The sequence below is a fragment of the Phoxinus phoxinus genome, assembly GCF_949152265.1.
Source record: "Phoxinus phoxinus genome assembly, chromosome: 9".
Taxonomy (NCBI): domain Eukaryota; kingdom Metazoa; phylum Chordata; class Actinopteri; order Cypriniformes; family Leuciscidae; genus Phoxinus; species Phoxinus phoxinus.
Window position 1 is genome coordinate 10770410 of NC_136884.1, and position 22302 is coordinate 10792711.

A 22302-nucleotide genomic window follows, 5' to 3' on the forward strand; every position below is an offset into this window, starting at 1 on the left:
AAAGCTGAAAGAACTTGTTTACCTCACACTTTCTCCACACGGCACAATGCTGTTTCTACACAGCAGGCAAAGAATCATTTTACAGCCTGATTCTTTCCCAAAGGAGCCTTTACAGAGGCATCATTTCCCGAAAGCTATAATTATCCTTCTACTGCAGCAAATAACGATGAAAGAGAACAAGAAGGAGATGGAGACAGAGCGATACTTCAACAAAAAGAATAAGAAACAGTGGCCTGCTATGACAAACAAAGCATGTGTATGCTGGGAAAGGAACCACAGTGTTAGCGTGTTAGCCAGGATTCATCTTTATTTGTAGGTTCTGTGTAAACACATAGATGATTAGTTCCTTTTTAGCATGTGAAAACATCATGGGACTGGTTAGCTTCATGGTTCAGAGTTCAGTACGAGAAACATTGCTAATATTGCTAACAGTGTCTAAAAGTAGTAGACTTCAGAACTCATGTTCTGATAAAGACTTTTAACGATTAAATGGTCTCGCCAGCCATCAAGTCACACCACAACACACTTTCCAACCTGCCCCAATATTATCTTCAGTCTGAGTCTGCAAACAGGAGCCTGCCCCCATACCAAGCATCAAACTCATTTGCTTCCAGCCTACAAACACTAGAAAGATGGCAGCCATTAATGTAAACATAAATCAGATGTAAACCATAGCGCAGTGTTTCCCAGTTACAACACACTAAATCAAGGAAGAAATGTTATAATGGCAGAGATTTGTTACGTCTGTGCTATAAAGCAAACAAATGTGTAAAAGAGAGTATTATGTTCAAAATGAGATACTAATTTACCACTCACTAATACAGTGCAGATTTGACTGGATACTGCCTGCTAGTGTTGTCACCTCATAAGCTCAGGTGTCTACTTTTTAATACAGTTTAGTTTAGTTTATTTCATTTATTTATCAGGGACCATGCACAACACAAATGTTGTGCCAGAATTAGCTATCTAATTTGCATCTGTTGTCCCTGAACAGGATGTGTGATCTGTGCATACTACATATTTTAACAAATGTGGTAATCTGTAAGGTAGTAGAATAGTAGTAATCAGGTTAGAATAGCATTAGTCAGGTTTCCATTCACATATGCAAATTGGGATGTTGCATAATGATTGCTGGATGGATATGGATCAAATTTGCTATATGTACATTAAAAAACATTCTGCAATAATACTCAATGGATGGAATCAGATTCAAAGTTGGTCATCTGCATACAATTTCCGTGTAGTGCACACAGAACATACTATAGTAGTGTAGGAGTAGTATGTTATTCTGAACATGACAAAAAATACAGGTAGTTTTCCATTCACATACTTTTTTATGCAAATTGGGATATTCCATAAAAATGAGGGATGGATGTGGATTAGATTTCCAAAATGTGCATAAAGGCAAACATAGTAAGGCATAAACTACAATGGAACCACATACAAAATGACTGACCTCATCACTTCCAGAATTATAGAAAACATGAAGTGCATCAGAGAATTTTGTTTGTCCACTCTATTTTATAAAGGAATACAATGACTTCAACTTTCATTTCCGTTTTGCACCAATTTTCTCTGGAATTCACTATTTTGTTCACATGAACATAAATGGTGCTTTCTTTGCTAATTATTTTTGCAATATTCATAACTTTTCACATAAATGAAATGTGCAACTTGAATGTAAACACGACATACTGTCATGCATATTTTGGCAAATATAGTAGCTCACCCATACGGCATACAGAACACTTAACATTAACATTATAAATGCTATTGCTGGAATAGTAAGAATAGTATGCTATTCCAAACACTGAGCTAACGGCAGGGCCACATGTTGACACTGAGTGGAGGAGTTAAAGGATGGGAGGTTTAGGAAAAATATACGTCCAACATGAAGGAGTGAGATCGCATGGATGAGAAGAAACGACGGGGTACAGCTTCAGGTTAGAATCACACACCTGGACCTCCGCATAGAGGTGTAAACACAAGGCGCACAACCGTTCTTTTGTGCGAAATGTCTGAATTCTGTCACGGCCGTGAGAAAACATTCACTCCGCTGGGTGTTTGGGTCACTTACATTCTAGATGCGCCTCGGCAACACATTTCTGCAGTTCCCTGTAAACTAGCAATTCAGTTGTTTTCAATTTACTACTTGTTATGAGAAGATGGTTATCAGAGAGATTAAAACAACAGGGCTGGATTTGCAGAATCAGACGCAAATCTTATCACAAACCCATCGCAGCTAACAGAGTTTATTTCCTGGGCGGAAAATAGGATAGGCCTATTCACCCCATCCCATCATGCACTGCAGATTGCCACAATGCAAGACACCCAGAAAATGTGTTGGATTGGACCTCTGTAAGGGGATTTCCTGCTATGTTATGCTGGGAATTTATGATGAACTATTTTGCACACAGCCTTTCCCCCGCTAAGGAATTTTTTAAAGAACGTGTGCTAAAAGTGATTAAAAAAGAGAAGTAAACACACAACAACACAATGATAAAAGCCAACATGAACAAAGTCTTATTATGCTGACAAAAGGAGATCCAAGTAACCTTCATTTATCATCCATTTATACAGCATTGGATGGATCTGTATTTATTAACATCTCTCAATAGTAGCTCTGTGAACAAAACTGGCCATACAGTTTAGTCTGTCACCAGTCCAACCCACAACACAAACTTATTGTCGTAAGGGCTTTTCATGGAATGTAATTCTAAAATCGTTTTACTCGCTTCTTACACAGATGCAAGCCATAAAAAGACTTTTTCATTGGAAACATATGAAAATCATTGCTATAGCTTGGGCAAGACAGTGGGAACAGTGTTAGGTTCTAACATGCAAAAATGTGACACGAAACTCGGATCATGGTGCAAATACGCAAATGTTCATTTTCCTGTTTAGCAGACAGTCAGTTTTTTGCAACTCAAATGCTAAACTAAATGATGTATTAGCCAAATGGCATAAAATAATGTTAACAATATATATTTTTCAGTCAAAAACAAGAAAAACTATCCTGATTTGCACCTTAAAGGTACAGTGAGTAATTTATGTTCAATGCAAACTGGAACTGTTTTCAGTTGCCAAGAAATGCTCTCAGTCATGAAAGATTTATTCTATGGATGAAAATGTCCAATAACAGGGGTTAACAAGATAAAATGAGTAGTATTTCCAGTAGGCTAGTCATGTGATCTCAAAATGGCTGCCCCCATGGAGGGACCCACTGCATATAAAATAAAAATGCTTTTATTTAAGACTACTAATCTGATTAGAAAGACTCAATTGGAAAAAGTTACTTTTAAAAGTAATGTGTTACAATATAGTGCATTACTCCCTAAAAAGGAACTAATTGCGTTATTTGAAAAGAAATGTTACATTAGGCTATAAAAAAAATAATCTCACTTGGACTGGGCTTAAAAAAAAGTGAATGAAAATGAGTGAGCGAATTACTCTACTTTAAAAAGTTCAGTATGCTACTTAAAAAAAAAAAAAAAAAAAAAAAAAATAGGCGGCCTACATTTAAGCAGTGTTAGGGCATTATTTGAGGGGACAGCCATTTGTAGTGGTGTCTGAAACCATAGTGGAATGCACTCATTCAATCCCACATTGCACTGCAATAATGAGTCAACAGCCGTTGAGCATGCATCGGCTGTTGACTCATTATTGCAGTGCAATGTGGTATTGAATGAGTGCAGTCCACTATGGTTTCAGACACCACAACAAATGGCTGTCCCAATGCCCTAACACTGCTTAAAAATGTACACAATTTACTTTTCTTTCTTTTTTTTAAGTACTATTATTTTAGGTGTGATTTAAAAAAACTAAACGGCAAGGCAAGGCAAGGTGACAGAAGGGCTATCAAATTACATGATTGTATAAATGCCTGAAACAGTGCAGGGAGTGTAACATGTTCAACTTGCTAGAACAGACATTACAACAATGCCCCATTTTCATAAAGTTGTTATAAAGTTGTTTGTCCTTTTGTTCACAAAGTACACCTAGTTTCTCTCAGGAATGACAATGTGGCAGATGACAAATTACCAGCATTAAGTTTAAAGGCAGGAAATGTGAAGAAACGACTGTTTAGTCTCACGTTTAGTGGCTTGTGAAAACACCATTTAGCTGCTGTCTTCCACTGATAAATGGCTGGATTCCAAGTATTAATTTGGGTACTGTTGAAAAAACAAAAATGAATAAAATTTCGATTAGTTAACTTTACCCTCTTTGTGCCTTTAGCTACAGCTGTTTAATAGTTTCTTTGTTGACTTTTGGTTATGACGGTAATCTCAGGGATATAACCACAGAATATGGTGTCTTCCCAAATTTACACTTTCTCAGAATGTGACTTATGACCTCAACGTTGTTTTGAACTGAAAATCAGAAAAACCTCAGGCTGAAACTAGAAAAAGAGAAGTGGGAATTTTATACTCTCCTGCAATCCCCCTCAAAACCCCAAAAGCAAAGAGACAACCCTTTTGCCTATAAAGAACAGTTTGTTTATAAGGACACAATGAACAGCACAGTCCCTTTATCCAAAGTCCAGCAAAGGGATCTCCAGACCACGGCATGCAAGAAGACAGCTGACCATCCTAGCCATCCCGGGACCTTGCAGAACACAGGGTGAGGAGGAGCAGTGGGTTCACGGGACATGACCTAATACAGGGGGGTAAAACTAGGTTTAAGAAGGGGAGGGTATTATATGAACAAGTCTGGGCTGGTTGACCGCAGACAGACTTACCCTACAGAAGGTTACATTTCAGTTTAGGGATTATAATATCAGACACTCTCCCAGAATTTTGATTTGCTTAGCACGGACTAGACAGATTGAGTCTAAGTCAACACAACTGAGCTAAAAAAAAAAAAAAAAGCCTAAATCAACACCCTCTCTGGTGGTAAAGACATGCATAACCAAATGTACAAGTAATCGATAAACTCAATTAAATCAATAAATGTACATAATCAATAAACATAATACCATGATAAAAAAGCCAGTCAGCATTGCACAAATGATCTCACAACAAAATATTATTTTAATCTCAAAAGCCATTAGTACTAGAAAAACATAACTTGAATACACGGGGACACACTCGGTTGTTAAACCTGAAAAATAGAAAGTAAACATTTGTGCATTGTGACATTTATGGCCCATGATGGCAGGACGCGTGAAGTTCTACTGAACGAATGGGTTTGTTTTTCCATTGAGCGATCAACGAGTTGGGCAACAGCGGCCTCTTGTGCTCATCTTAAATATTTTTAAACATGCACAACGAGACAATGCACTATCCTCGCGATTACGTGATGTATGAGGGTTCTCTTACGTAGAGTTCTCTCGTACTGCGTCGAAGAACGCTACGGGAAAGATATTTCTTTGTCGAGATTGAAGCCAAAAATTAATCCTTAATTTTGTAATATTGTAAAACGCTTTTCTGAAGCATACAACCTAGGCGGAGCAATACAGCTCACCCATTGGCTGCTCTGCCAGAAAAGCACAGCCTATGCGAGGCCAGGACGCTGACCAATGAGGACGCTTCGCGCCCTTCTGCGTCACCTCCCGCCCAAACAGGCGTGGCCTAGGCCTATAAATACGAGCATAGCTGTCTAACACGCCGATTTTCTTAAATTCACGAAGCTGCACGCATCGTTGGATTGGATTCGAGCCGCCACAGCCGTTTGGATACAAGCACCTCAGCAGGACGCGCCTCTTACCTGAAGCCGCTGGTCATCGCCGCCTTCAGACGCCGTTCCCTGCTGCGCTTCTCCGGCGTGGAATATCCTTTACATTATGTGTGTGTGTTTTGTGTGTGTGTTCGCCGTCGCGTCACACAGTTTTTCCACACTAAAAGAGCCGAGCGTCTTTTTCAAGATGTCTCGCACCTCCTGTGGCTCGTGTAGAGCCCCGCTCAGCGACGGGGACCACGTGCTTGTGTTTCCTGCCTGTGAGTATCACGCAGCTTCAGCTCTCGTCGATGGCGGCTGCCATCACTGTGATTTGATGCCTACGGTGACTCTGCGGACTCGCCTGGCGTTCATTTACTGAAGCTGCACCCTTTTCCGCCCGCTGTAGTGCCGCGCCGTGAAAAGCGCCGTGCTCAGCGGAGCCCGGAACCTCCCTTCACCACGAGATGCTCGCCGCTGCTGCCGCTAGCTTCTCCGCCCGCTTCGCTCGACTCTCTGACCGACGGACAAGGGCCGCTGTGTGCCGCCGCGTCCGTCATGGATGAGGAAGATGAAGCCGTGTCTGTGAAGGACGACTGCTGTTCTCTCCTCGCTTCGGGTAGCGAGGGATGGGCGAGCTCCGAGGATCTCCCCTCCCCCCGCCGCTCGTGAGCGTCGACGGAGAAAGACCAGCATCTATGCGCTTACCGGCTGGATGGCTGCTTTTCTGCAGAGGAACGTACGTTACCGTCCTCACGACCCGCGCCTTTTTCTTCCTGAATTCACGAGGAAATCGCGGAGTCCCGGAAAGCCCCGTTTTCAGCCAGGATGCGCATTTCTGCTTCGAGGAAAGCTACAGTGTTAAAATCCCGCCGCGGCCGGATTTCACTAAAATGTCTCGCTCGCACAGTCCCAACATTCGCGACCGTGCCAGTGTATTTTGCAGTCACCAAATCGGCATCAATGCCCGTTTGCCTGCACACAGACGCCGTTTTCACGACGCCCCAGGTAAATCTGAAAATGTATTTACTGGTGTCCCGGCCACGGCCGATGGTGTAATGTGTGTATCCGTAATGCCCACGACCTAGTGCCCATTCGTACACACAAGCACAGCCCTACACAATACAGGGCTTGCACACATAAAATCGACCCGTGTCGGTTGTGCTTCACATGTAAGTTAGTGAACGTGCCCGCTTTTCAGTGCCCACAATCACTACACACTGCATGTCCCGTGGTTTCTGTAAAAACGAAACGAATGCACGGTCAGTCGGTTCTGATAGACAGTACTCTCTGTGCTACACGGTGTCCCGGCCACAGCCGATGATGTAATGTGTGTATCCGTAATGCCCACGACCTAGTGCCCATTCGTACACACAAGCACAGCCCTACACATACAGGGTTTGCACACATAAATCGACTCATTTCGATTGTGCATTATATGTAGTGAGCGTGCCCGTTTTCAAGCGCCCACAATCACTACAAACTACATGTCACACGGTTTCTATGAAACGAAACCAATGCACGGTCAGTCAGTTCTAATAGACAGTACTTCCCAGTGCTATAAATGTACCCGCGTTCACGCACCCACATTTATTCTCAAACATGCCGAGCCGTACGGGGCTCGCACCGCGCGCTCTCTCTTTCACCTGAGAGAGCTGAGAGCGCGCGCGGGCTGCCCGCTCGATTAAGCGCGCCCCCGCATCACGCTGCAATGGCGCCCATGTTACAGCACACGACTGCTCTCGTGTCGCCGCCATTTCGCGACCAGAGCCCGGTTTTTCAACCCGTGCAAGCACAGCCCTGAACAACGCAGGGTCTGCACACATAAAATCGGCTCATGCCGATTGTGTTTTACATGTAGTGAGCGTGACCCACTGCCAAGTGCCCACAACCACTACACACTGCACGTTCCGCGGTTTTCTGTAAAAACGAAACTAACGAACGGTCAGTCAGTACACAAAAACAGTGTTCCCGGTGTTATAAATGTGCCCGCCACCAAGCGCCCACGTTTATTCACAAACATCACGAGCCCTACGGGACTCGTCCCGCGCGCTCTCTCTCGACACAGAGAGCTGAGCGCGCGCGGGATGCATACTGTGTTAAACATGCCCCCCGCCTCACACGCCACGGCGTCCATGTCACAGCACACGGTTGCTCTCGTGTCGCCGCCATTTCGCGACCAGGGCCCAGATTACATTCAACCCCTAGTCACACGTGCAGATGCATGGGAATGACTTCCCGGGGTCTCAGAATGGGTGCTAGAGACTATAAAAAGAGGCTATTCGCTACAGTTTCATCGACGCCCTCCCCGTTTCACGGAGAAAGTCGAAACTACGGTGAAAACAGAAGTAGCACATCTACTTCGAGCCGAAATAGCGAAGCTATTGAGCAAAGGGGCCATAGAGCCTTTATCTCAAGCTCAGAGCGAAGGGGGTCTGTACAGCAGATATTTTCTGGAACCGAAAAAGACGGGGGTCTCAGACCCATTTTAGATCTCAGGCATCTGAACAAAGCGCTGACAAAGCGAAAGTTCAGAATGCTCACGACCAGAGCTTTCCTCGCGCAGATTCGCCGAGGAGACTGGTTTATGGCAATAGATCTGAAAGACGCGTATTTTCATACAAATTGCGTCACGTCACAGGCGATTTTTGAGATTCGCCTTCGGGGGCCAGGCATATCAGTACACAGTCCTGCCATTCGGCCTGTCTCTAGCACCTCGTACATTTACAGTGTGCATGGACGCGGCGCTGGCACCTCTGAGACTCCGCGGCATTCGAATTCTGAATTATTTGGACGATTGGCTGATTCTAGCTCAATCACCTTCAGAACGCATCCGCCACAAGACCCTAATTCTCGATCACCTCGAGTGCTTAGGTCTGAGAGTCAATTGGGAGAAAAGTTCACTGTTTCCCAGTCAAAGGATCTCCTTTTTAGGACTGGATCTGAACTCACTGTCTATGACAGCACAGCTGTCATCACAGCGCAGGCAAAATACCCTGCAAATGGCGAAATCCTTCCTCAGCGGCCACATAGTGCCACTCAGGAGATTTCAGAAAATGCTGGGCCTCATGGCCTCAGCCTCAACAGTGCTGCAGTTGGGCCTGCTGCGCATGCGCCCACTACAGTTCTGGTTGAGAGCGCGCGTACCGCGCCGAGCATGGTTACACGGTCGTTATCGCCTCAAGGTCACTCAGGAATGCATTTCAGCCCTGACACCATGGAGAGCGTCAGACTGGTACCGGTCAGGTGTAAGCCTGGGGACTTCCTCGAGCCTGAAGGTGGTGTCCACGGACGCGTCCACCTCAGGCTGGGGAGCACTGCTCGACGGCAGTCCGCTCTTTGGCCAGTGGTCAGAGCGAGCCGAACTACCGCACATAAACTGCCTGGAAATGATGGCAGTGGACTTTGCGCTGAGGCGCTTCTGTCCCCGGATAAAAGGACACCACGTCCTGGTCCGCTCGGACAACATGTCGGTAGTAGCCTACATAAACCGCCAGGGTGGCGTGAGATCCCGGAACCTATTCAGGTTAGCGGAACGCATACTGGTGTGGGCCCAGCACAACCTGCGCTCGTTAAGAGCAATGCACGTGCCAGGCCACTTGAACGTAGGCCCGGACAGACTCTCACGGAACAACGTTCCTACGGGAGAGTGGTCCCTACACACACAGACAGTGCGTCTGCTGTGGAAAACGTTCGGCAGAGCGGAAATAGACCTGTTTGCAAACCAGGAAAACGCTCATTGCCCAGAATTCTTTTCGAAGAGCGCGAACGCGCTGGCCAGAGTCTGGCCCCGCCGCCCGCTCTATGCTTTTCCTCCTGTCTCACTCCTGCCTCAAGTGCTGGAGCGTATCAAGGAGAGCGGATGCTCAGTACTGCTAGTTGCTCCATTCTGGACGAATCAGACCTGGTTCCCAGCTTTGATGCGACTGAAAAGTACTGCCCCGTGGCCGATTCCAGTGAGGAGAGACCTCCTCTCACAGGCCAAGGGCTCGATTCTGCATCCTCACCCCGAGCTTTGGTCCCTACACGTATGGGCCATAATCGGGTACCCGCTAACCTCCCAAGAGGAGTGTTAGACACGATCGAACAAGCTAGGGCTCCGTCTACTAGACGGCTCTACGCTTCCAAATGGTCGGTGTTCTCTGGATGGTGTTCAGATCAAGGTCTGTCACCACTTCAGTGTGGAGAACCGGAGATTCTCTCCTTCTTGCAAGAGCTATTGGATAAGGGAAGAACCCCATCCACGCTCAAAGTCTATGTGGCTGCCATATCAGCGTTCGTTAATCCAACGCTTGGCCGTTCACTAGGCAGGAACGACCTGGTGGTCCGCTTCCTGAGAGGCGCCAGGAGGTTAAACCCTCCAAGGCCTCCTTCAGTCCCCGTTTGGGACCTTTCTACAGTGTTGAACGCTATGAAAGGGGCCCCTTTCGAGCCTATTCACTCAGTTGACATGAAACACCTGTCTCTCAAGACCGTGTTTCTTTTGGCTCTCGCTTCAGTGAAGCGTGTGGGAGACTTGCAAGCGCTCTCAGTGAGAGCTTCTTGTATGGAGTTCGGGCCAAACGACTCTATAGTCGTATTGAAACCGAAGCATGGGTACGTGCCTAAGTCCCTCAACACACCGTTCAGGGCTCAGGTCATCTCCCTGTCGGCCATGCCGGCCTCAGAGGACGGAAATAGCTCCCTTTGCCCGGTCAGGGCATTAAGAGCTTACGTGTCCCGCTCCGCTGTTTTTCGACAGACGGAGCAGCTCTTTGTTTCGTTCAGCGGGCACTCCAAGGGACGAGCCGCAACGAAACAGAGTCTATCTCGATGGGTAGTGGACGCCTTTGCGCTAGCCTACGCATCTAGAGGCTTGGAATGCCCTTTGGGCATCAGAGCACATTCCACGAGAGGCATGGCCTCTTCATGGGCTTGGTATAGCGGAATCTCGTTACATGATATCTGTATGGCGGCAGGCTGGGCCTCCCCGTCTACATTTATTAGGTTCTATAACCTAGAGGTTCCTGCGTTGCAGGCTAAACTGCTCTCGGTCTAGAAGACTATGTATAAGTGTTCCTGCCCCGCGCTGCGGCCCAGGTCACTTCAATGGTAATATGTACAAGTGCTCCTGCCCCGCGCTGCGGCCCAGGTCACTTCAATGCCTAATATGTATAAGTGTTCCTGCCCCGCGCTGCGGCCCAGGTCACTTCAATGTTTAAGCATCACTCACTGACAATGTGTCCCATGAGCATGCTATTACCCTTCATATATATCTATATTTACATATATATGCTATTATGCCTTAAGAGGCACTACTATAAGGGATGATGCTATTTTAGCCGCTCTCCCTATACTTCTTGGGGTAGGCGCTTGTATACCAGGGCGCGCGCGCCCTTAGGTGTCTGTGTCGATCCAAGAACACGCACGGCGGTTTGCATAGGGTTCCCGTAGCGTTCTTCGACGCAGTACGAGAGAACTCTACGTAAGAGAACGTACTCGGTTACTAACGTAACCTCGGTTCTCTCTAGGAGAGGGAACGAGTACTGCGTCTCATGCCGTGCGTGTCCACGCTGCGTCGCTTCATTGACGAAAATCGGCGTGTTAGACAGCTATGCTCGTATTTATAGGCCTAGGCCACGCCTGTTTGGGCGGGAGGTGACGCAGAAGGGCGCGAAGCGTCCTCATTGGTCAGCGTCCTGGCCTCGCATAGGCTGTGCTTTTCTGGCAGAGCAGCCAATGGGTGAGCTGTATTGCTCCGCCTAGGTTGTATGCTTCAGAAAAGCGTTTTACAATATTACAAAATTAAGGATTAATTTTTGGCTTCAATCTCGACAAAGAAATATCTTTCCCGTAGCGTTCTTCGACGCAGTACTCGTTCCCTCTCCTAGAGAGAACCGAGGTTACGTTAGTAACCGAGTACGGTTTCATTAACCCTTTCCAAGGGACCTTCTAATATAAGGGTGTTTATAGACTAGTTTATCGCAAGGTCGCAGACATTACATCTAGCATAATAACATGTGTTGGCCTAATAAGCACATCCAAAACAAACATACTTTATTGTATGTTCAGTCAAGTTGTATTTGTATTGAATTATGCGGAACGTGAGAAATATTTTTAATTTAAAATACATAAACTTTGTTTTGCACAAATCTATCATGTTAAAATGTCATCACAAACTGCAATTAAACTACATACATTTTTAATAATGTTATGAGACCTTATTGTAATGTATCAACTAACATTGAGCAATACATTTGTTATAGCATTTATTAATGTAGCCCAGTTAAAATGCTGTCGCTCATTGTTAGTTCACAGTGCATTGTTAACAAATGCAACATTTGATTTTAATAATGTAAATATACTGTAGAAGCTGTATTTGAACCCATTTCAACCCTTTTAAGGGACTTCTAGCTCAATAAAAACACCCATAAAAGGCAGCTATGCATATGTAAAGATCATTTTATACGTAGATAAGCTATAATGAAAACCACATTGCAAAAATCATACGATTAAATAACCGTAAAAAATAAAAAAAATCAGAACATGTCAAAACATACAAACCTGTCAGCATTCTGACATCATCTGATTCATGCTGTAAGCTTACTTTCCTCCAATATTCACATTTTAACCTGTTTTTTTTTTTTTCACTCTCGTTATAAAGACTGCTTTTGACAACTTTCAGCTTTGAGACTTACATTATGGCAAACTGAGTGCAATAAGCAACTTCAGGAGACGAAAATTAGCAGGAGCCTAATTTCTGAGAGACTGGTTTTAATAAAGATACACATCCCACAATATCTGCATTGATACTAACCTAAACAGCTAGACCAGCTGCAAACCTAAACCACTTTCACAACTTTACTTGATGCACAAATGAAGCCATCACAGAAGTGAACTGCACATTTTTATTTCAGGCACAAGAGGGAGCAATTTTGGCCAAAACGCCTTCTCGGCGGAGTCAGTGTTCAACTGATTCACTCACAGTATTCCACAGACAAACACACACCCACCCAAAACCCTAACAAGGCCACCAAGTCATTTTAAAGTGCTCAACATGTCAAGTATTACCAGAAAAAAAAAATCCTCCATTCTTGCAAAGCGATGCGTTTGTTCAACGACCCAAAAAACAGAAAGGCACCATGTTGCAGACTTTTGTATGGCTGGAAAACCTCGCTCATCTACAATGAACAGGCGAGAATACAGGGCCATCTAACAAACACCAGAAGACGTTTCTGAACGTTAGGACTTCAGTTTAGTGCACACTAAATGCAGATACTTTTGGGTTACGGGTTTGTGCACCCAAGTACACAGTAAAGACTTTCAAAACACTGAAAGAAAAATATACAAGTATTAAATAATGATAATAATCAAATAAAAAGAACAACCCAGGTAAACCCATGTAAACATCTTACATTAGCTTTAACTGACTTTTGTACTATTGAACATCTTTCAAACATGCAGTTGCACCATGCGTAACCAAAAGCGCAATAAAGTGCAGAGTAGCATTCAAAGAACATCCAAAATGCCCCATCCTCTTTGTGCCCATTTAGAGAGATGTTCAGTCCTGGTACAGCAAGAAACCAGAGAAGGTGCTGTACTTCCAGCTGCTGCCGTAGATGGCGCCGCGGTGAAGCCGCAGCCACACCTGGTCACCCTGGAACAGCTGGAGGACAGCGTGATTGCTGGCGGTCTCGTGGTCCGGAGCGCCATCATTGGCATACGCGGACACCATCACCTCTTCGTTGCGCATGAGGTTGATGTACAGGGGCACGCTGATGGCAAGCTTCAGGATGTGGAAGATGAAGACGTAAGTGCCGGCAGCGGGACAGGTGAAACGGCCGCTGGACGTGTCGAACATTTCGCCGAGGTTGGTGTGCAGCAGTTCGAAGGCGATTGGCTGGTCCAGAGTGCCAGGGGCGAAGTTGGCCGCACGGGCGGCGGAGAAAGCCACGCGGAGTTGGTTGACCGGGTACACATGTACGGGCATCATAGTGTGCGGGCCCTGGGATGTGATGGGCACTTCCATTGGCGGGATGGAGAGAGTGTCACTGATTCCTGAGTCGAGCGGATACAAACCCTCCCGGTCTGGGCTGCTCACCTGAGAAGAGTCGCTCCAACCAGCTTAAAGAGGGGAAGAGACAAAGAAACCGTCACTTTGATCCATTCCTCACCAATGCATTACAACATTTAAATTTAAAGCTCTACTTTACTAGTCACTTGAAAGTAATTGGATTACATAACTCGCATTACTTGAGGAACAGTGTTTGGGGTAATGCTTTACATCTTAACTTTTGAACAGGGACCATTTTTAAAAATGAAAATATCAGTTTTAAATATATTTTTTTACAAAATACCAGTATGGGAGATTGCTCATACCATTGCTCCTTTGAGTTGCTGTGCCTCCACCTCGTTTGAAGCTATGCTGATACCCGTTATCCTATTGGTAACAAAAACAAAAAAAACAGACCCAATATTTTATATATATATATTTTATAACAGACCCATATATATATATATATATATATATATATATATATATATATAAACTACAATATTGCCAACAATGAAAACAAAATTAATTAGTTTTGCCGTTTATATAACAAATGGCATTAGTAACCCCGACCTAGAACATACAAACTATAGTGGCTTAAACAAAAAATAAATAAGTAAACTAAAAGCATAAATGCATTATATAATACCTACAGCACAAAATAAATATAAAATGGACTGTTTGTTCTTTATATAATACAACTAATATGCAACTTTATATAATACAACTAATATGAAAAAAAAAAAATATATATATATATATATATATATATAGCAATGCCTACAACACAGTGAATATACATTATTTGCTTAGTGTCAACACCAAAACAATAAAGTAAATCAGTAAAAACAAACTTACTCTAGACACATAAAAGGCAGATCCAGGGTCTCTGTGCGTCTGGGATATGAAGCCCCCTCCTGGAGAACGCATATTCACTCTGTAGGCCTCATAACCACCTGGAAAAATAAAAAAATGCAGGTTTTATACTATTAATCCAGGTCTGCTCGAAATTGCAAAGATAACAAATAGTATAGTAAATAGAATATAAATGTTGCGCAAGAACAAGAGAACTCATGCATTGGCTCGGTGTTAAAGTTGAGAACAGAAAATACACCACTGCGTGATCTACACACAATACAAAAAAAAAAATCCTAATAGAGAGTGAAGGAGACCAAGGAAGAGGAAGGTACCTCTGTAGCCACCAGGTGATCTGTATGAGTGACCCAAACCCCTGCCTGCACGCGTCATACCTCTCGCTGTACCACGGGGGTAGCAGGACTGACTCAGGCGAGACTGTGGCTGAGGGGTAGAAAACATGTGACCACCTGTACTGACCGGACACTCCAGCTGGTACTGGCCTTCTGCAAAAACACGCATGATTAGAGACAAAATCTAACAGTCTGAGTGTGTGAGAGAGTGTCACTAATCTGTAGGTCATGTTTTACCAATCTGTAGGTCATCTTCAGGTAGGTTGAGTTCAGGTGGCGTTTGGGTGCTAGCAGTGGAATAACTCTGGGTGCTTGCGGTGGAATAACTCTCGGTTTTGGCTGACGTGTAACTCAGATGCATAGACTCCGAGAATCCACTCTCCTCTGACTTCATCTCCGAGCTCTCACTGATTGGCAAAGATGCCACATTAAACACCTGATGAGGAGAGGAGAGGCTTCAGATAGGATGTTTTGCATTAAAGGGATGCTTCAGAGTAAAATCAACCTAGGGTTCTTTGCACCATGACCCCGAGCCAAACAGGCCACCTGAAGCCTTTTTTCCCCTTGGTCGAACATTATTAAAGTTAGAGCTTATTTAGAGATATCAGCCGAATGGCTTGGTGCAGGCACTAACAGATCCAAGTTTGCATCTCGTAAATTACCCCACTAAAAATGCCCGGGATGGTACCAAACTAATACAGAAGTACAGATAGGTTATGTGCTCATAAAACGAGGCATTGGATTGGCTCGAGGTCATGGTGCAAAGGACCCTAGGTTGATTTTACTCTGAACCATCCCTTTAAATAAATGGAATTGATGTTACGGACTTCTGAAGCATATTATGCTCACAGAGTGGATGTTGTGGAAGTTGTTTTCTTCACTGATGGATCGGTGACTAGGTGGGGTTGTAAACGTCTGCGCAACCACAGAGGTTGATACTCCATTGCATAAAATCTGCTTTCCTGCCTAACATACAAAAAAATTAAGTCAATCCCAAACAAGGTTTTAAAAGCACTGGATAGTCATATTTACATGGCACCACATGACATCTCCAGTCATTTAAATCTCCACTCATAGCTACAAAGTCTTCTAAATCTCAAGAGATCAAGGTTAGAAACTTTTAAAATCACTTTCTTGCAAGGCTGCAAATTTAAACTTAAAACCGATAATTACCTTAGAATTTAAAAATATTTATTTGGCTAAATAAGGAATTTAGGCACCCCAACATTAGTGTACAGCATGAAAAACTGCCATTCATTTTGAGATTTGGTAAAGATTACAATATTAGTATTTTAAAGATTAACTTCAAGTGAGCGTTAGATGAAGGTAAAAGTAATCTAAATGTAAAAATTGTGGAAATGAGAATATTAAAGATCCAAATCAAATGTACGCAACTAAAACGCTCTAAATAACACTTTAAACCTTAAAATCTCAACAACAAAAAAAAGAATCCCCAGTTAAATCTCTGTAAGGTTTAGGAGCGCTCCGTTTAGCATGAATGAGAATTATTTGTCTGAAGTTCTTACCTGTACAGTGGTTTGATTTTCTAGAGGGACTGAGATGGAGGATCCCCTGCGGTACAGTGGAGGAGAGGTGAAGCCCTCACTTTGCTTCTAACAAACACAACAGATACCATTATAGCAGATTCAAGATTACAAGCCTACTTTTTGGCATCTTGCATTCAATAACTGTACCATCACAAAAAAAAAAAAAATCTTTACATGTGGCTTATCGTCATGGTGTAGATCCAAGTCAGAGCTGGTTATAGAATGGTCTCCGTTTGACAGACAGCCTTTACCCTCTCCAGACAGCAGGATCCGTAAAGGAGTGCTCTACGATCACAAAATGTCATATTAGGCGGCCGCAGAGAATGCTAACCTCATGTTTTTATTGCTATACACAAAATAAGCTCATATCAAGACAAACATGCTCACCAGCTGGGACGGAGGCAGACTATTTGGTGGGCTTTTTGTCAGTTCCCTTTGTGCTGCATGTTAAAAAAAGCAGACTATCAACTCCATCTTAATCTTAATGTTTAACTTAAGGGATAGTTCACCCAAAACGTAACTCATTTATTACTAGCCCTCATGCCTAAATCGACCAAATCTCTTCAGAATATTTTGACTAAACCTCCATTCATATGTTTTTTTTAGATCTCATGAACATTTTGAAGTGTCAAAATGTCAGTTGCGTAGCGGTCAATGGAGGGACAGAAAGCTGTCAGATTTCATCAAAAGATCTTAATTTGTGTTCCGTAAATGAACGAAAGTCTTACGGGGTTGGAACGACATGAGGGTGAGTAATGACAGAATTTATATTTTTAGGAGAACGGTCTCTTCAATAGGGAGCGCTCCTGTACCAAGAGGAGTAGAGCAGCCTGGAGATGGACGGCATCTCTTTGCACGACCGTTTACAGGTGAAGTTTCCCCATCCAGATGAGACTCCTGCAAACAGAAAAGAGGAAAAGTCTCTGAACGCTTTCTAAAAGATCTTGGTTTCAACAAAAATGGGAAAATTTAAGTATTGTTGCATTTTTATTTAAAAATCCCCTTTAATGCATGCCTGCATGAAGCTGAACGAGCCAGAGATCTGGTCCATCAGAGTCTCCAGCTGCTGTTTACGCTGAACAGGGTCTTGTGGTAACGGAGATGGAGAGCTAAAGACTTCCACTGCGACAGGAGGCTGTGAGTATAAAGCATAAAAATAATGATTAAATTGCTTTGAAACAAAGGAGTTTATGATGATATAAATAGCGCACCGATTTGGAGTCCTGCTCCACCTTGGTCTTCTTTGGACGTTTCTAGAAGACAACACATGTGAAGAGATAGAAAATGACCGTGTTACATATTAAACTGTTGCCCAACTGAGCCAATTGCCAACATTCAAGACCAGTCGTATAAGCAGCAACATTTTTAATGGGTCTTAAAGCTACAGTCCGCAGAGCCCTAGGTGACCTTAGGGGTCCATGCAATAAGTGTAAGAAAAAACTCCTCACAATTTAAAAATGTGCACTTTAAATTACATATTTTTTATAAAATAAAAAAAAATTGGGATATGGTGAGGTAAACACTTATTTTCATTTGTTCTGGCTGTATTTCCATTTGTCTTTATTCATAAATTGGTCTATTCATGAAAATATATAGCTGCCTTTGTATTTAAGCAAGGGGGATCATCATACTTAGGGGTCCCACATAAATATAAAAATGAAAAGTAAATAAAAAAAAATTTCACCTCCTTGGGGTCAACCGTAGGTCTCTTCAGGATGTCTGTAGTCTTAGGAATCAATCCTGCTGCCCCTTTCAATGGCTTCTGTATGGGGGCCTGAGAGGATATGGGGGCCTTAGAGGATATGGGGGCCTTAGAGGATATGGGGGCCTTAGAGGATACGGGAGGATCAGAAAGCTCCATTTCCCACGAGTCCGGTGGCTCCCTTTCCTTCATAGCCAAAAACTCATCCTTCCAGCTACGGGGCGAAGCCTTCTCGTCCGGTTTCCGCTCAGCGACGTTCGTTTCAGGTAGGTATCGTCTGTTAAGAAACTGGCATCATTCAGAAGTTACTGACTTGCTTGCATTTCTCTAAAACACAGTTTATAGCGTTAGGATCAGGGTCACTTGTTTTTACCTCTTTGGGAGGCACTTCTTTTGAGCTCAGCTTCACCAGTGCTGAAATATAAATGGCATGCATTAGAGTAAAAGAATGGCTGCTGAAATTATTCAAAACTGGATGTTAATTGTAATAAAGCACACTGGAGAGGTTACAAGGCCTAGATGGAGGGTCAGCCTTTACAGCCTCAGTCTTCTCTGGACTGTCAACTTTAGGAAGTGCCACGTGGTCAAAAAAGCCACAGTCCACTAGCTGAAGTAGCTTCTCCTTCATGTGCTTATCTGTGGAAAGACGACAGCACTCACATTTTGACTTTGTGCCCTCACAACCCTATTAGCAAGTCTCAATTCAAACACCCCTTCATCCACACAAAAAAAATAAAATAAAACGCTCAATTTTGCTCAATTACACATACATAAAATATGCCTTGAAATGAATACACCATTATTAGTGGTAAAAAAAAACAATATTGTGAAATGTATGCCCTTTAATTTATTCATGAAATACTTTATACCAGTGCCTATTTACATAAAAATAAATCACTAGTATAAACAATTGGTAATAAAAACACTTGAAATTATATATACGAAAAATAACATCCAGGCTCATTAGATATCACACGTGAAAACCCATCAAATTAATTTGGCAATTAGAATGAGCTAGAAACTCACATGTCGAGCCAGCAACTGGTCTTTCTCTCCCTTCCAGCAGTTCCGAGTAAACATTAGCAGCTTGTTCCATCTGATCCTCTAAACTGGAGCAGGAAACACAACAGGAAGACCATGTCACATCAACAGGCTGAATAGACTATCACACACCTAGCACATAAAATCAATATTTTTAAACGCTTTACACAATATACATGAAACACTTAAATATGAAAATGGTTTTAGTGGTAAGACAGACAATGTTGGAAATTAGTCCAATTATAAAGTTTAGTTCTACACTTGATCACAGAATATCGTGTTTGACCAATCAGAATCAAGAATCGAAGAGAGTCAAGCAAAAATTACAAGCACTTTGTAATAAAAATCAAACATGTATAAACAAAATACAAAATATTTGACTATAGAGCTGAAGGCATTATCAGGTGTAGCACAAACCTCATCTTATAGTCTCGTTTGCATCCCAATAATGATGCCAGATCCAGTAAACTCTCCGTGTCCCGTGTGGTCAGGTGACGGGAATGTTGTCTGGCGTTGCAGAAGTTCTTCCGGACGTCCTCTCTCTGCAGACTGTGGAGGACGTACTGCACCTGGAGAATCAAGCTCAGACGCTTCCTCTCTTGTTCGATCCTCATGATCTTCTCTTGGCGAACAACCTTCCGCTGAGCCTTCAACAACTACGGCGGAGAGCATCAGAAGATCCAGTGAACCATTCAGCACAATTCCATTCAGCGCAGTACTTTACACATGCATAAGCCTTACATCTTGTGTGAGGGCACTTATGGTCTTCTGGAGCTCTCTGGCAAATGTAAGATTGTGGACAACCTCGTCGTACTTCCCCACAGCATCCTACAACATTACCACACATCAGGGATCTTGAAACAAGCTCCATTTCCCAAAATGCAGCACACAAAAAAAGTTGGTCTCTTTTTAAAATTACCAGTTGGTCTCGATTTAGTTTTTCCCCCTTTTCCAGCCTCTCATTGTAGCCTTCCAGTTTCAGCTGTAAAAAACAAACAAAACAACTTTGTTTTGACAAGTCAGAAGGTCATTTGATGCTCTACAAGTAAAACAAAAACAATTCCATCTGACTACAATACAACAAATTTTTTAATGCCATTTCTGCCCAAATAACATAATTAAGGCACCTTCTTTTTCTCAATGTTACGGATCTTGTGCTTGAGGCAGATGAGGCCGTCCTCGATGTACTTCTCGTAGCCGTAGTAGGTGGTTGCGGCCGGGTTAAGGGCGAGCTGGAGGGCGGTGAGCACTCGAGGGGACCCGGATTTAGGGCTGTCCTGGTCATCCTCCTTCTCCACGGTCTCTATAGTCCGAGATGGTGACAGCTGAACCATGATCTTAGTCTCTCTGATAGACAGGGGAATGAATAGAAACGTCACACTATTTATTGTGGAAATAAAAAGACAGACTCTTACATGTTCAAAATGGAATAGTAGATTACTTTAATAATGTGCAGTATATACACCTTTATATTGCCCTAGCAATACATGTCACCAACAACACAGTTGTCATAAGCTTTATACTGACACCTATTGGTATGAATGCAGTATCACACAAATTCAGTTTATTTGCAGCCAATAGTTTGATAATATGGGGTCATGTGATCTCAACATGCATCTGGTTCCACAAATAACCTTTAAAATTCATAGAACCTTTCCACTCCACAAAAGGTACTTTATTGTGGGAAAATGTTCTTCATAATATTAAAATATTCTTCACATTAGGGAAAAAAATGGTTCTATGGCATCACTGCAAAAACACCCCTTTGGAGCTGTATTTTAAAAGAGTGTGGATATGATGACCATAATGGGTTAACCCTCCTTAAATAAACCTTAAGGCCACCAATACTGGGGTCTTATGTAGCCGAATTATGTGTAATCAGATTATGTGTAAATTCCTCAAGTTTTATTTTTGTATACTACTCTATTAAATATAAAATTACAAACTTAATTTGTGAACAAACTAATTAAATAAACTTTGAATGTATAATCACTCTTTCGTGCCTGTGCTACATTAACTTGTTTATTATGCAAGGAGTTCAGTAACCCAATTGACAATACTGAAAAAGGAAATATCAGCAGACATATTGAGAAGTGATGCACGAAAAGCATAGCCTGGACATACTGTATGATAACTGCATCATAAGCTAAACTCTGCCCAGGTGTCTGGACATTCGCCAGTGCTCACCAACCATGACATGGCATACATGATAGACTGACAAATGCAACAAAAGTCGAATCATTCTCGGAAATCACTATGTAAAACCGTAATCATTTACTGTCAGCCATTTACAAATATTCAATAGAACGTCAAATGAAATTCTGGCGTTTATAAGCATAGGTTATGCATCCAGTATACCACCAAATCAAGCTACAATAACTTACATATCAAAAAGAGCAGCTGCAATATTGAAAAAGCTACTTTTAAAGCATTTATCTGACACGAGTTTGATGCTTTCCAGAATAATCCTCCCCAAACAGCATCGACGGGGTGCCACCACCCAAAACGCACGCGCAGAGAACGCAAATAAGTTGCTAGAGGGCGAATAAAAGCCCAGATGCATGTGACAACATCACGCGCAGATATCTCACCGACCTCATGCGTCTCTGCCGGTGTGTGAGTTTGTTTGCTGCGATTCAGATCGTTAGGATGACTTGGGTGGGAAGGCTGCTCATTTAGAGTCAAAAGCAAATGAGATAGCCTTTCGGTGAGCTGGAGGAAAAACGAAATAAAGCGATGGGTAAACAGAGAGGACAGACAGAAGCCGCCTCTCAGCTTTTAATGCCCTCAGAGAAGAGGAAACCCATCAGCTCAGCTGGAGGAGCAATCATGACGTCACACAGCCAAACACACGCTGACAGAGCGTCCCCTCGCTCAAGCTCAGCACTCTCTCATCTATCTATCTATCTATCTATCTATCTATCTATCTATCTATCTATCTATCTATCTATCTATCTATCTATCTATCTATCTATCTATCTATCTATCTATCTATCTATCTATCTATCTAATTTACTTGACTTCCCTTCATGCTCTAAGGGTTCAAATAGTTATGGTGTCTGTTCACCATTTCAAATATCATCAAGTAAGGGGCAGACATTTGTTGTTTATAAGTTA

General features: G+C 43.0%; 1 protein-coding gene across 6 annotated transcripts; it reads right to left on the reverse strand.

The window, feature by feature from the left end:
- Positions 1–12282: 12282 nt before the first annotated feature.
- caprin2 (caprin family member 2) lies at positions 12283–22060 on the reverse strand. 6 transcript variants are annotated; one of them, XM_079622912.1, is made up of 21 exons: positions 21781–22060; positions 20313–20532; positions 20105–20167; positions 19927–20013; positions 19603–19841; positions 19171–19253; positions 18655–18780; positions 18518–18558; positions 18127–18432; positions 17654–17695; positions 17458–17577; positions 17255–17339; positions 16830–16882; positions 16617–16727; positions 16422–16508; positions 15745–15861; positions 15133–15331; positions 14938–15048; positions 14546–14643; positions 14014–14074; positions 12283–13758 (listed from the first exon to the last, which is right to left on the reverse strand). In XM_079622912.1, exons 1-21 carry the CDS (start codon positions 21783–21785, stop codon positions 13196–13198), a joined length of 2817 nt encoding a protein of 938 aa, XP_079479038.1. In that variant the 5' UTR covers positions 21786–22060; the 3' UTR covers positions 12283–13195. The 6 variants fall into 6 exon arrangements, with proteins under 6 accessions (XP_079479038.1, XP_079479037.1, XP_079479035.1 ...); XM_079622911.1 differs by having other exon boundaries at positions 18643–18780; positions 21781–22059; XM_079622909.1 differs by having other exon boundaries at positions 14878–15048; positions 18643–18780; positions 21781–22059.
- Between the last annotated feature and the right edge of the window lie 242 nt (positions 22061–22302).